The following is a 14,432-nucleotide window of genomic DNA, read 5'->3' as shown; positions in this document are numbered from 1 at the left end:
AAAGTCCGTATTTTGAATCTGGGATATAAGCTGGAATGTCCTGGCCCAATATACCCAAGGCTTATCCAAGTAAATAACTGTAAGCTAAAAGAATGTCCAATGACTAGGTGGCCCTTAGTCCAAAAAAAGGCTGGGCTCCAAATGCTCCTTCTTAATTTTTTCCCTTTATTTTGAACCTGTTTTTCCATAGAAATAATGTGATACATAACATAGTTATACACTTGTGTTAGGCTACTGCAAAATTCAGCACTCCAGAGTATAACTAAAGTTTTTTGTTTGTTTGTTTGTTTGTTTTGTGTTTTTTTTTTTTTTTTGAGATGGAATCTTGCTCTGTTGCCCAGGCTGGAGTGCAGTGGTGCAATCTCGGCTCACTGCAACCTCCGCCTCCCGGGTTCAAGCCATTCTCCTGTCTCAGCCTCCCGAACAGCTGGGATTACAGGTGCCCACCACCACGCCCAGCTAATTTTTGTATTTTTAGTAGAGACAGGGTTTCACCATGTTGGCCAGGTTGGTCTTGAACTCCTGACCTCAAGTGATCTGCCTGCCTCAGCCTCCCAAAGTGCTGGGATTACAGGTGTGAGCTACCGCACCTGGTCTACCTAAAGTTTTAAAAGTACTGGCCTGAGGTCTGGGTATTGTGAGAAGGGATCATAGAAGAGAAAAGAATGAAGAAAATACCAAAAAAATACCTTGCTCCTCATCACGGTTCCCACCATAGCCAAAATTATGAAAGAGGAAAAATGTTTGTTCTGAGGTCCTCAGTGCTTTTAAGTTAACTTTTGTCCCTTCTTACTGCAATAACCGTCTCAGATATGTCCTATTCAAGAATAAGCAACACTAAAAATCATCTACTTACCTCCCTCAATAATTTCAATTCTTAACTGTCGCTAGAAGTTATTAGGAAGAAAGCAATCTGATTGAACCAACTTGTACTAACGTGTAAATGACTGATTTGTACATGTATTTACATATACAACCCAAAGACAAACACACAGATACACAATTGCATTACTTCTGTGTTAGCTAGGCACCATTCTAGGCACTAGAGAAAAGAACAAGGTTTCTCTTCCAATGAAGCTTACATTTTAGTGGACAGAGTTAGAAAATAATAACATTCAAAAGTAAGTAAACTAAAAAAATCCAGAATGTAATAAATATAGAAAATAGAGTGAAATAATACATAAGAACTGGTTGACTACTTCACAGTTGGTGATTATGAAAGGACTCTTTAAAGATATCATTTAAGATGAGATGTAATTGAAGACAAACAGCCAGTCTTGTGTAAATGAAGGGGATATGAGACAGCTAGTGCAATCCAAAGAAAGGAATGAGCTTGGTGTGTGGATAGAAAAAAAGGCCCATGGGCCCAAAGAACAGCAGGCAAGGAAGAGAACAGACTGGAAAGATAGGCAGGGGCCAAATCACGTTGGTCTTGGTAAGACAGAGTGATGCTTTTCAGAGTTTATCCTAAGTTAAATAAGAAGCCACTGGAAGACTGTAAGCTGTAGTCTGGCCTGATTTACCGCTTAAAATGATCTCTAGCAGAAGCAGGGAGACAGATAGGAGGCTACTGCAGAGACATGGGTGAGAGAGGACAGCTGTGTAGACTAGGATGGTGGTGGTGGAGAGATAGCTAGATGGGCTCAAACAAGACACACTTTATAGGAAAGGTCAGCCAGGTGCGGTGGCTCACTCCTACAATTCCAGCACTTTGGGGGCGGCAGGGGAGGGGTGGCAGGGGGATCACCTAAGGTCAAGAGCTTTAGACCAGCCTGACCAATACGGTGAAATCCTCTCTCTACTAAAAATACAAAAATTAGCTAGGCATGGTGGCATGTGCCTGTAGTCCCAGCTACTCGGGAGGCTGAGGCAGGAGACTTGCTTGAACCCGAGAGGCGGAGGTTGCAGTGAGCCAAGATCGTGCCACTGCACTCCAGCCTGGGCGACAGAGCGAGTCTCCATCTTAAAAAAACATAAATACAATTAAAAAATAAAGATCTGTAGGACCTTTGACCATGGGGAGGAGAAAAAGGAATCAAGGATACCTGGACGGATTATGACTTGTTCTCCTGAGAAAGGCAAGATGTGGAAAGAGTAGGTTTGGTTAAAGGATAAGGCCATTGGGCAGTAGAAATCAACAGTTCTGTTTTAGATATAGTAATTCTGAGCTGCAAATTACATGTCTGGCATCAATATAGGGAAGACAGCTAGTACATGAATCTAGCACTTAGAGGAAAATTGAGGCTGGGGATATACATTTAGCAGTCATTGGCATATAGATGTCATTTACACCATGGAGACTGATGTCCAGGAAGTAAGCATGGACCAAGATGAGAAGAAGGATGGAGACCAGTCTTGGGCTTACTCCAACATTTAAAGGTGGGAAGAGGCTACTTGGGAAGCCTCTTTCTCCAGAGAGATAAGTCTGAAAAATGGTGATTCGGGAAGAGGAGGCCCTTTCTCTATTCACAGGCACGGGTCTTCAAGCTCTTGCCAAAACACCTAACATTGAGGGTAAGTGAAGACCTTTATGAATCCTTCTCTGCCAGTAGAGTATGAGCATTTGCTACCAGCTGGTGCAAGGAAGAAGCTTTGTCTCACTTGAAAATGTATAAGCTCTTCCCCATACATTTTGAATAGTATGGTAAAAACACTTTTGATGAGATATATAGATATTAATTCCTTCCTTGAGGCAGGAGGACTAACGGGAAAGTTTTCAATGTCCGTCTGGCCTTTAGAATCTAAGAATCCAAAAGTCTAACCTAGAAAGAAGCAGCAGAATATCAGACACTAGGAAGGGGCCCTTCTGTTTCAGGAAAAGTGCCAAAACATGGGCCTAGAGAAAACGCTGGGCCCCAGGACTGCTGCTGACTAAATAGTAGGCTATAAATGAAGGGAATTATTTTTCTTTATTCGTCTGCCTGTAGCAACTGGGCTTTGTCACCTAGAAACAATAGCATCATTTTTCTTAGGAGTCAGGATATATAATAAAACATTGCTCTGAATCAGCAGGGTCAAAAAATAAAGTCAGAAATGTGATGTTCATCCAACAGCCTGTTCAATTTTCACAGTTTTTGGAAAAAATGTCTTTATATAGATATGATTATCTGAGATTACCTCTGAATATATTGTTTGGGGAGCTTGCTGCTCAGTTAATATTGCAGCAAAGTATGGAATTCTCTCAATAACAGTGCAAAGAAGTCTGTGTCCCGATGGAAAGCATTTATGGCAGTGTAGGGAAACTGTTTCAACAACAAATGATTCTGTTGTATTTTCCCCAAACAGATTTTCTTACCTCTTGATGTCTCCACCTGGGTTCTGAGTTAGTTTTAAGTGGCAGAACAAGTGACTCCTCTAAACATGAAGGTTTGCTGTAATCCATAATTCATGTTATAGGGAAAAATTTTAATTATAAGGCTGCCACAATTTTCAAGAGTTTCTTAAAACAAGGGACGCACAGAGGCCGTCTGGAAGACTGACATTTAGAAAAAGCCAGCTTGAGGGTATATTGGATAAGAGGTACTGGGGAGTAAAAACACTTTCAGGAACAAGGATTTCAGATAGGAAAAGCATTTTTTAAATCCTTTTGAAAACAAGAGATGTATTTGGTTGGATAAACTGCTGATTTTGGACAATTGTTATAAGAGACCTAATTTTTGCCTTTATGATCATTATTTGCACATATTCTCCTCAGAGACTAAACCCATGACCAACAGTGTGTGCTAACTTGGACACAATGTGATTCAGTGACTTAAACCATAGGAAAAGTGGACTCCAACATATTTTCCTATAATTACCTCAGATAGAAGCAACCGACAACCACAATGTTGATTCCTTTGGTTTTATATATAGTCTCTAATCAAAACACCTTAAGAATGTTTTAAGTTTTTCCTTCTGCTTGGTAAATTTCTGGTAACTCTGGAAAAAGATGCAAAGAAAAGGACCAATATGGAACTGCTGGAACGTAGTTGGGATTGAGAGGGAGTCTGCTCTTCTCTAAGGATCAATGGTCAACTGAACGACTTCAAACAGCCCTGCTTGCTAAGGTGAAAGCAAGAGAACCCTCTAGGTCTCCTAGCTCCTCCACTCCCTTAATTGGTTACCAGAAGCACATGGAGTCTTTAATCAGAACCCCCAGGCAGGCAGTCAGTTGCACAACACCATGCCTTATGGCTGACCAGTATAAATCTGGATACTTCATCCATGGTTAATGAATGAAGTGTCCAGATTTATACTGTTCAGATCATCCTAAATTATTCAATATAAAAATCACCAGAAATACAATTTTATTAAATTTTTTCTATGTCCCAGGTGCTTTACTAGATGCATAATTTGCAGGTATTTTTTTCCAATCTTGAGCATAATTCTGCATGTTAAGTATGATTATCCCTATTTTTTAAATGAAGAAACTGAGGCTCAGAGAGGTTAAGTAACTTGGCCACAGTCACTAGACGACAAATAGCTGCCTGAAGAAGAATAACTGGTGAATTTGAGTAGAAAGAAATACATGATTTAAACTGTAGTTGTTTTCAGACTCAAACCAAAAGTCAGGCTTGACAACTATGGCAAACTTTAGTAGAAAACAAAGTGACTATCTCAGGACTGTGGGAAATATGGAAAGTGGACAGTGAATAGCACCATTAGCACAGCTGTATTTGCTTCTAGTCCTGCTTTTTCCAAGTCTACTGTAATGCTTGTCCTTGGCTTGGTATTTGGTTAAGAACGTGGGTATTGTTGCTCAAAGTAAAGGCTATATATCTGTCAAGATGCTAATTAGTGCTGGACAGCAGATCCAGAGTTTCAGTTACAATAAGCTCTGGTGTGTACCAGAGTCACTTGTGAGCTTTACAACCCACATTCGTGGGTCCTGTCACTCCTAGATCTTCCAGAGGTTGTTGATGGTTCTTAGGGATTTGTATTTCTTAACAAGCTCTCAGGTAATTCTGATCCCCACCAAAGTTTGAAAATGATTGCTATCAATGTTGTTTGGGAAGATGATGTCTTACTCAGAAATATGAGTAAACATAATAAAGTATAATTGCAGGTCAGACGAAAAATTCAGCTTGTAAGGAATGCATGAAGGGATGTTCATGAAATAGACATTTGGCCTGTCCACTTTTGTCAGGATTACTTTTTTCCTGTCTTGATCAATGTCTACTTTCTCTTTCGTCTCATTAATAATTGGGTCAAGAGAATATTTTATCAGGTCTCCAGTAAGTACATTTTCCTAGTTACCTAAATGAATACAGTTTCATAGAGATTAAAATGTACCAAGTATATAAAAGACAGAAATTTGGTTCTTAAAGCTGACTCTATATTTTTGTTTTGTCTTTTCAAAAGTGCTCATTGCAATGGGAAGCTGATCTGAAAATCTATCCATCAAACCAGTCTGGTCTCTTACAGGCCATGGAGACCCTCTGGGGATCTGGGATGCTTTCCTGTCATTGCAATGACACTGACCGGCTTTTGAACCTTGAGAAGGGCCATGACAATGTTCCGGCAGTAACATTATTTATACCTCTGGGCTCTCGTCTTTCATAGGTCTTGGTTTGTTATCACAGCCCTTGAAATTGTAGGAAAGAAAGTGTCAAGAAGGCAAATGAACTTCTGCTACTGCGGAAATTATACATGAATGTAATTTCTACCTGGCACTGATGTTCCAAGTGCGACGAACACGACTGCAGTCACAGAATCTTTCAGGCCAATGGTGCAGCCAAAGTGGGAAGCCAGGTCTCCAATGAAAGCTGTCAGTAGGCCAATCATGAGGATGGAGACAATGAAACACGCCCAGCCATTCCAGTATTCAGTAGGGGGGACGAAGGCAAAGAGGACCTTCCAGAACACAGTCAGAAAGTGCATCACGTAATCGAAACAGGAGGGCAGCTTCTCTTCCCCACATTCATCGTCGTCATCATCTTCCCCTAGAGAGAATGGAAGGAAACACATTTCATCACAACCTGTGTTGCCGGGTCTTCCCCTCTCTCAATCTCTCCTATCTAGGCCGGTCATCCCTCCACTCTGTGACAGGAGGCCATGAGAGGTGGGTGAAGTTTAGGGTTTTCCAGGAGTTAATCATAACTAATGAATTAATTATCAAGACACTGAAATGCCTCTTACCTGTGGCTCATTGGTCAATGGCAAAAACTTAACTCCTACCCAGTTCTGCCTCCATGCAATCAACACACCCTTTCTACTTTCACATCTGGTGAGACTTGTCACTTCAGAGAAATGAAAATGATTTATTCCAAAAAGTTGGCAAGCCCTGTGTCAGCCTGAGAAAGAACCCTCTTTTGAAGAAAGACAACTATAGATGGAGTTCTACTAGGGTTCTTTTCTTGCAACTTGAAGTCCAACTCTGGGTTATATAATCACCTACAGGATAATGTTCACACAGGGCCGTTAATCATGGCTCTGAGCCTTGCATATTTCTCCAGCGTCATCTCCTGCAACTATTTCAAACTCAAGCCTTGGAATTACTTGCCAAATAATTATATGCCAAAAAATGAAATTTATCTGCATTTTTCCAAACCAGATACACTTTCTCCTACTTTTGTTCTTTAGAACTAAATGTGCTTGGCATATCCTAATCGCTTCACCCTTATCCTTCCTCACCCATCCTTTAAGACTCGCTTCCTCTGTGATGCACTCTCTGACCTCCCCACAAACCCATGCTGGGAACTCCTTCTCAGAGGAGCTTCCCAACACTTGTAACTCTGGATCAGTGGTTCTCAGAATGTCCTTCCTGAGCAGGTGGCACAGAGAACTTATTAGAAATTCAAATGATCAGTCCCACTGAATCAGAAATTGGGGAGGGGGTGGACAGCAAGCTGGGCTTGAACAAGCCCTCCATGTAATACTGATGCATGGTCAAGTTTGAGAACTGCTTTTCTAAATTGTACATGTTCATGTTCTCTTCTCCAGTTGACTGAGAACCCTTCCAGGGCAGGAATTCATGCATCTTTGTGTCCCTGCTTTTTGGTACCGTCTCCAGCATGTGAACTAAGGTGGTTAAGTATGTATTAAATGAAGGAGTGCATGCAGAAATTTCTATTAACTTTATATAACTATGCCATTACCTAATATATATATCACGATTTTGCCAATTAAGTCATATTATCAGTACACAAAGAAATGCACAAAGCATGCTATTTAAAGGAACCAGGAAATCAATAATAGTAATCTAAAATGGAGATTTCACTTATGTGAAAATAATGCCCATTGACATGTTTTAAAATGAGGATATTGAATGTCAACTTTTCTTGAAGTGGTGGCAAATACATGTGTTATGTGGCCATTTTGGAAAGAAGAACATCTCCTTGAAGTCTTTGTTGACCCATTCCAACCTTGTCATCCGGGTGCTACTTTACTTGGTCCCACTAGTGCAGCCGGCAGTAGGTGGGGCTGCAATTTTCCAGCTGAACCACATGACCTGAGATGGCCAGCATGGAGCACACATGTATGGTTTTCGTGAGACACTCTGTGGTAGGCAAGCCATTGGGTGCAGATGATGATTGAGAAAACCCTCTGAAAGCACAAGAGATTTGAGGGAAAAACCCCTCTCAGAAAACATCTAAAGAGGAATGTCTGGATTTGTCCTCTGTCATTTTACAGGAAAAGAGAAGAGGCAATGGCCTGCTCTTTCATGAGCACATGGTTGGAATTATATGAATACACTTCGGGGGTCTGTGAAGAAAGCAGCCTCATCTTTGAGGCTATGGATAAACTGCTTGGAGAAGCCATTGCAGATGAGAGGAATTGCCTTTGGAGAACTCCCCAGTGAGGAGCTTGAGTCAGGTCAGCTCATCAGAATGTTTGTGAGTGAAAAAGCATTGCTGACCGTTTGCTCTGCTGTTCATGCAGCATTTATTATATCAACTTTACCTGGAAGCAGAAGATACTTTAAAAAAAAAAAAACACCTGGTATGGGCTGCACTGTGTCTCCCCAAAATTCATGTGTTAAAGCTCTGTCATCACCTCAGAGTGTGACCTTATTTGGAAATAGGGCCTTTAAAAATGTAATTAAGTGAAAACAGAACCATTAGGGTGAGTTCTAATCCAATATGACTGGTGTCCTTATAATAGGAAATTGGGATGCACAGAGAGATACCAGGGATGTGCGTGCACAGAGGAAAGCCCATGTGAGTATCCAGTGAGAAGACAGACATTTACAAGCCAAGGAGATTGGCCTCAGGAGAAATCGAATCTGCCAACACCTTGATCTCAGATTTTCAGTTCCCAGAACTGCCAGAAAAGAAATTTCTGTTATTCAAACCACCCAGTCTGTGGTATTTATTACAGCAGCCCTAGCAAACTACAGCAGCCCTTCAGAAGCCTCTCTACATCATGACGTGGAAATGTAGGAACAACTACTCAGTGTTTCTATTACCTACTCTTTTTTGTTTCCTTATACATTTCTTCTTTTTTCTTTCTTTTGCTTTTCTTCCCACTTCTCTTTTACCCTACACTTTAGCTCCAGGTAGAACTCCATGTTAGAGATGCAATTCTCAGGGTTTATTTGAAGGAGGAAAGAAGAAGAAAGTCACATTAATAGATTCCCATTCCCAGGCTCTCCTCTTACCCACTCCCCATTCCAACCGGGGCTGGGAAGGGTGCACATACTCAGAAAAGTTGAGAAAAAGCACTAGGTTTTCTAGTTATATTTATTTTGGATCCTATCCTTTTTGATTTCTATATTTGTGAACATTTTATAATTTCACAGGGCATATGAATAAAATGCTTTGGAAAACATTTTAATCAATCATTCACAGAAACATGAACTATGCTGCCTTTTCTCTACAAAATTACTTAATTTGGGGCATCTAAATCTCTTATTTTGAAGACGAACAAGAAAACAAATAATGAAGCTTCTCAGAAGAAATGCCACTTATAAATTGAGAGTAGACATTATATTTGTCTTCAAGATGGAAATAACAACTTTCCTGTGAGAGATGTACACAGGAATAATTAGATTATGTTTGTAAAGTGTCTGAGAATATTTCAAGGTAATGATTATCATGGTAGTTATCATTATTTCCCTCCATTTAAGATTGTTACTGTGTTTCTCCATCATTATTTGTTTAGTCAACATGCTAGGTCCTAAGGTTACATTATAGGTTTTTAAAAACAAAAATTAATTTTGCCCTCTGAAATTACCTTCATGATCAATTAATGCAAAATGTGTGTGTCAGCGTGTGTGTGTGTGTGTGTGTGAGAGAGAGAGAGAGAACGTGTGTTCTTTCTGTAGGCTTCCAATATCACAAAGAATCTTAAATGTTTTAATGCGTAAGTCTGGAATGGGAGGCCCATCTGCTTTTATAACATTTGAAAGGAAAGTGGCCTCCCATCCTTTTCTCTGGGATCTCACTGCTCTTTATAAATTTTAATCTGCAACTCAGACATCACTTAAATATTAAAAATGACCACGGACTGCCATGCATGATGCACAATTACCCTGTCTTGGGAAAGGACAAAGAAATATCATGTTCATCCATCACCATCTGGACTACACTTAAAAGTCTGTTCTTTCTTTGTGAAGAGTAGTGAAACATTAAAAAATCCTAGGAGCATCTTTTATGTGACAGCAAAAATGATGGTAGGATGCCTGTTCTGTGGTTCTGTGTGTTCACCAGCCTAGGGTTCCTGGAGGCTACATAATTCTTTCAAGTCCCTTCTCTGTGTTAGAAAAGAAAGGTTGGTGGGTTTGCTTTTATAGAATCCCAAGTAAATTCCTCTTATCTCAGAATCATTCTTTTCAGCTAATGGAAAATAACCTGTATTTGATTAACCCTTCCTATTGCCTTTTAAATGGCTTCCCTGATACACACTGGACTTCTTAAATATAACTACAAAAGTAACCAAATCATTAAAAATGCAGATAGTGCACAGGGTGTCAGTTCAGCTATTGATGTAACAGTACTTGGACCGTTCCTGCTCGGAAGCATGAGAGCAAGAGCATCATCAGCATGACTGACCGTGAAAGACAACCCCCTGGGCTTTGCATATATCTTTTAAAGTAGTTAACATATCTTTTAAAGTAAACAGGTGTTTCTTTACATGTCTCTCTACCTGCTCAGGGCTTGAATTCAGGGAGAGCTCTGATAACCAGAAAAAGAGACTGCTGGAAGGTAATGGACACTTGGGTCAGAAGACTTAAGCCACTTTATAGTTCTGACAGCTTGTTTTGGGGCAAGACACTTAAATTTCCCGAGCCTCAGTTGCTCACCTGTCTAATGAGTTTCCTAACTCCCATCTCTCAGAGCTGTTGTGGGGATTGGAAGAAGAAATGCTCAAGTCCTTTATAAAACTGTATGCATCTTTATAGACAAATGTGCCGTATTCCATTATTGTTACTTGTCTGAAGGAAGGCAGTATATCAATACAATGTGAGTATCCTGATTTCACTGAGTATATATTCTGTTTGAATGAGCCATTATCATTCATTTCCCTAAGCTGCTTGCTTTTAAGAAAAGAAAGAAACAGGAAGGGAACCTGGTGGGGTGTCTCTTAAGTGACAGGCACTAAGCTAAATTCTTTCACATACCTGATCTTATTTCATCCTTAAAATAACGCTGCAAAGTGGGCATTATTAATCCCATTAAACATATGAAGATCCTGAAGTTCAGAGAATTTAAGTGACTTGCTAAAATAATCTCACACAGAATTTAAGTGACTGAGTTGGGATTTGATTTAACAGTCCAGGGAACATTTTACTATAGAAAATGCTTTATGGAAGAAAGTAGAGGAGTTCGGTATCACATATCGATTCAAAGTTTGAGTCAGAATTTTTTTAATGCCTAGTGTTATATAGATACAGTGGTACCTTTTTTTTTTTTTAGGAATGTGAAAATATTGAGGTGCCATAATTAATATTTGTATTCTAATACTTTCGAGATATGATTTTTGGGTTGTTTATTTCTTTGGCAGAGCCAGCCATAAGCTCTTTCTCAGACCCGTGGGGACCAAGAAAACATGGGAAATAAAACAATCAGGTAAAAGCAGGGGATCATGGTGTGATTGTTTTGGAACCTCTATTTTTTCTATTTAAACATGTTTAAAATTTTATCATATACATTTGAGATTAGCAATGTCATGTTATAGGATATATTTAGATAGTAAAATTATTATAGGGAGGCAAATTAACATCTATCATCTCATCTGGTTACTTTTTCCTGTGACAAAAGCAGTTGAAGTCTACTTATTTAACAAACATTTCTAATACAATTTCATTAGCTTTAGTCCCCATGTGGCCCATTCGATCTCTAAACATGTTCATCCTTCCTATCTGCTATTTTGTATCCTTCGACCTATGTCTCTCATTGCCTGCCCCAACCCCTGCCCATAGTAAGATGGTAACCACTGCTTCATTCCTATCTCGGTGTATTTGAGCTCTTTTCAAACATATATATTGTCCACATATAAGTGAGACCATGCAATATTTTTCTTTCTCTGGCTTCTTTCACTTAGCATAATGTCTTCCAGGCCCATCCATGTTGTGGCAAGTGGCAGAGTCTCCCTTCTTAAGGTTGAATCATAAGGAATCTCTCCTTTAGAATGTGACAAGTTCTTATTTCCATTTCTCGTTGCCAAAGGTCAACCATCCAGTTCTGAATCAAACATCCTGGTTTGCCTCTAGCTCATCACCCTTGAATTTGGGAAAGTGGCCTGAATCATCACAAGTCTGTATGTAAAGCGGTCTGGAAAATGGATGCTGCTGTTCATCTGTGGATGTGTCTGACTTTCGATTCTTTCCAGGCACTCAATAGGCTCTCTCCTCCAGAATTATGACTTTTTTGCAAGCTGACATACAGTAATTACAAATCAAATTCTACTCTCCTGTTACATATTTCTGTTTCTCTTTTCTTTAAAGGTTCTGAGAGAATAATAAAGAATAAAAGATGAAAGACCTTAGCGATCAGCTAAGAAAAATAAAACAGAATGGTGATTCAATTGATACATTTTTGTTCCCTAGTTTGCGTCTGTATATATCTGTTTGTGTATGTGTGAGAAAGTGTGTATGCATGTGTATGTGATGCCATAAGGGCCAGCGGTTTTTACTGTCTTGCTCATAAAATGATCTGAAACTTCTTTTCTTTCTTTTCCCGTTTACATGCTTTTACCTTATGTCTAGTGACACCTTATCTCTTCCCACTCTTAATGGCCTCTGCCACTAAATTCAGTAACCCAAAGATTTATTCCCAAACAAGAGTTGATCTCTCTTTTTTTGTATTTTGGAGATGTGCAATAAACATTTCTCTATACCTTAATTGGTGGGAAGTACTTAACATATTCTCTGATGCAAAGTAGATGATGTCAACAACTTTTCTTCTAAGTATATTGAAAGACACTTCCTATCAACGATAGCTCAGAAAACAATAGGTTCGAATTCCTAGATCTATGAGTTGCCAGTGCACAGAAGAAAATGTAGGCATTTTCTTCTACCAGCTGAAACGTGGGTCTTAGAAAATACCTGAGCTTAAAGCTTTAGGAGGGCTTTGGAGTGTGCCAAATTCAACCCCGGCTTAATGTGAATTTCTTTAAAAATTTCTCTGCCGAATGGTTACTTGTGCCACTTCTGAGAGTTTCAGCTATTGGGGAACTCATAATCTCACAATCCAGGTTTAGAGTCTCTGGCAGTCAGCTCAGGCTGTTAGGTTCTACTCATTTGTCCAGGCCCCATCCCCTGGGCCAGTGGTCTCCAAACTTTTTGGCACCAGTGACTGGTTTTCTGGAAGACAATTTTGATGGTTTTGGGATGATTCAAGCACATTACATGTATTTTGCACTTTATTTCTATTATTGTTATGTACTCACCATAATGTGTAATCAGTGGGAACCCTGAGCTTATTTTCTTGCAACTGGATGGTCCCATCTTTGGGGGATGGGAGGCAGTGAAAGATCATCAGGCATTAGAGTCTCATAAGGAATGCACAACCCAGATCCCTCACATTGGATATTAATACTATTGTACATAAAATTTGAGTTCAAGTTTGCTATATATTTGTAACTTGGACGACTGGACTGTTCTTGGATGGAGAAGACACTATACAGGCCCCATTAGCCATCCCTACCCGCTTCTTCCAAGCCACAGCTAATCTGTGGGCCATCCTGTCCCACGGGACTAGTGCTACTTCTTAAGGGGTTTGGGCCAGGTGATGTGTGACAGTATTGTAAAGGGCATCAAGAAGGCAACTCACTCTCTGTTAATAACTTTCAAACCTGGCTGAAATGAATGAACATCTAGACGAAATCATCCACAAAAAACAGAATGCTTACCAGCTTAAGCCATTATGGTCTTTGTTGGGGTGGTTAACATAGCACAAGAAATATTTAACGTGACAGAAATATTTCTCAGCAAATGTAGCCACTGTCAAAATGAAAAACGGATTCACTAAGGAGTTCTAGCTCCATGCAAGTTCGATTATTACCAAAACAAATCTGTTTAAAGCTGAAAATTGATGGCTTTAGTGTCTCTTGTTCCTAAAAAAAATCTGCTATATGAATTGGGTGTTCCTAAATTACAGTTTAATGTAATTAGTCACGTGTGTTTTTGCCCCAAGCTTGGTTGTTTATAAAATAACTCCAAGTTAGGGTAAGAATCTTGAAATTCAGAGTGTTCTCTTACCCTTAACTAATTGTAGGACTGACAGAATTCCAAGCTCCTGAAATAGGGAAACATTCCCTGTAGACTTGAATACCTAAGAAATAAGGCTTTGTCAAGTAGAATTGGTACTCAGTAAGTGTAGATACCTCCTGCTAGTGTAGATGGTTTAGTTACAGTGGGAAGTATGTGGGCACACCAGGTTCTAAGACTGGCCTGAGGACTCTGATAACACTTTGTAAATATCACCAGCTGTGTCTAAATTAGCCTCCTGTAGTGTGGGAAGCTGAGTCGTGAAGCAACTGTTTGGGCAGTGATAACCCTATAATTTTTAACAAACATATCAATGTTATGTCCTAGAGAATGTTAACATATATATAAAGGGTAAATGTACACCCAAGGCTGCTCCACATGCAGAGGGGCATAAACGCTGCCCAGAGCCTCTTAAGATGCTGCTGTGATTCATCTATGAATGCAGGTTCACTTACTGAGTGTTACTTTTATGCATGTAGGTAAAAGTGTACATCCCACTTAGTCTACATCCTCCCAGGAGCCTGCTGCAGTAGGCATTATTTTCTCTGTTTTAGAGATGAAGAATCTGAGGCTCACACAATTTAAATGACTTGCTTATGAGATCTAAAACTCTGTCACCTCGCTACAATTACATGACCCATGGTTTCCATAGAGAAAAATCTCTGTGGTTTGTACAGCAAAAATTCATTCTGATAAAATGTAAGCTCATTTAGCATTGTTTTATGAAAAGTGTAATTGGGAAATATCTCTCCTCCTTAAATTAACTCTCTGGATATGATATAATACACAAAATATTATATTG

The 14,432-nt window shown here is 39.6% G+C and overlaps 1 protein-coding gene across 22 annotated transcripts in view; it reads right to left on the bottom strand.

Annotated features, from left to right (window-relative positions):
- SLC8A1 (solute carrier family 8 member A1) overlaps nucleotides 1–14,432 on the bottom strand; it is a 414,612-nt gene that overhangs the window by 36,087 nt on the left and 364,093 nt on the right. For all 22 annotated transcript variants that reach the window (XM_063695921.1, XM_063695923.1, XM_063695920.1 and 19 more), the window contains one exon: nucleotides 5,646–5,921. In XM_063695921.1, coding sequence (XP_063551991.1) covers nucleotides 5,646–5,921 — 276 coding nt within the window. The remainder of the gene's footprint in view (nucleotides 1–5,645; nucleotides 5,922–14,432) is intronic.

The sequence above is a fragment of the Gorilla gorilla genome, chromosome 12, assembly GCF_029281585.2.
Source record: "Gorilla gorilla gorilla isolate KB3781 chromosome 12, NHGRI_mGorGor1-v2.1_pri, whole genome shotgun sequence".
Taxonomy (NCBI): Eukaryota; Metazoa; Chordata; class Mammalia; order Primates; family Hominidae; genus Gorilla; species Gorilla gorilla.
The sequence above is the reverse complement of the archived record's forward strand: the minus strand, read 5'-3'. Positions and strand labels throughout refer to the sequence as shown.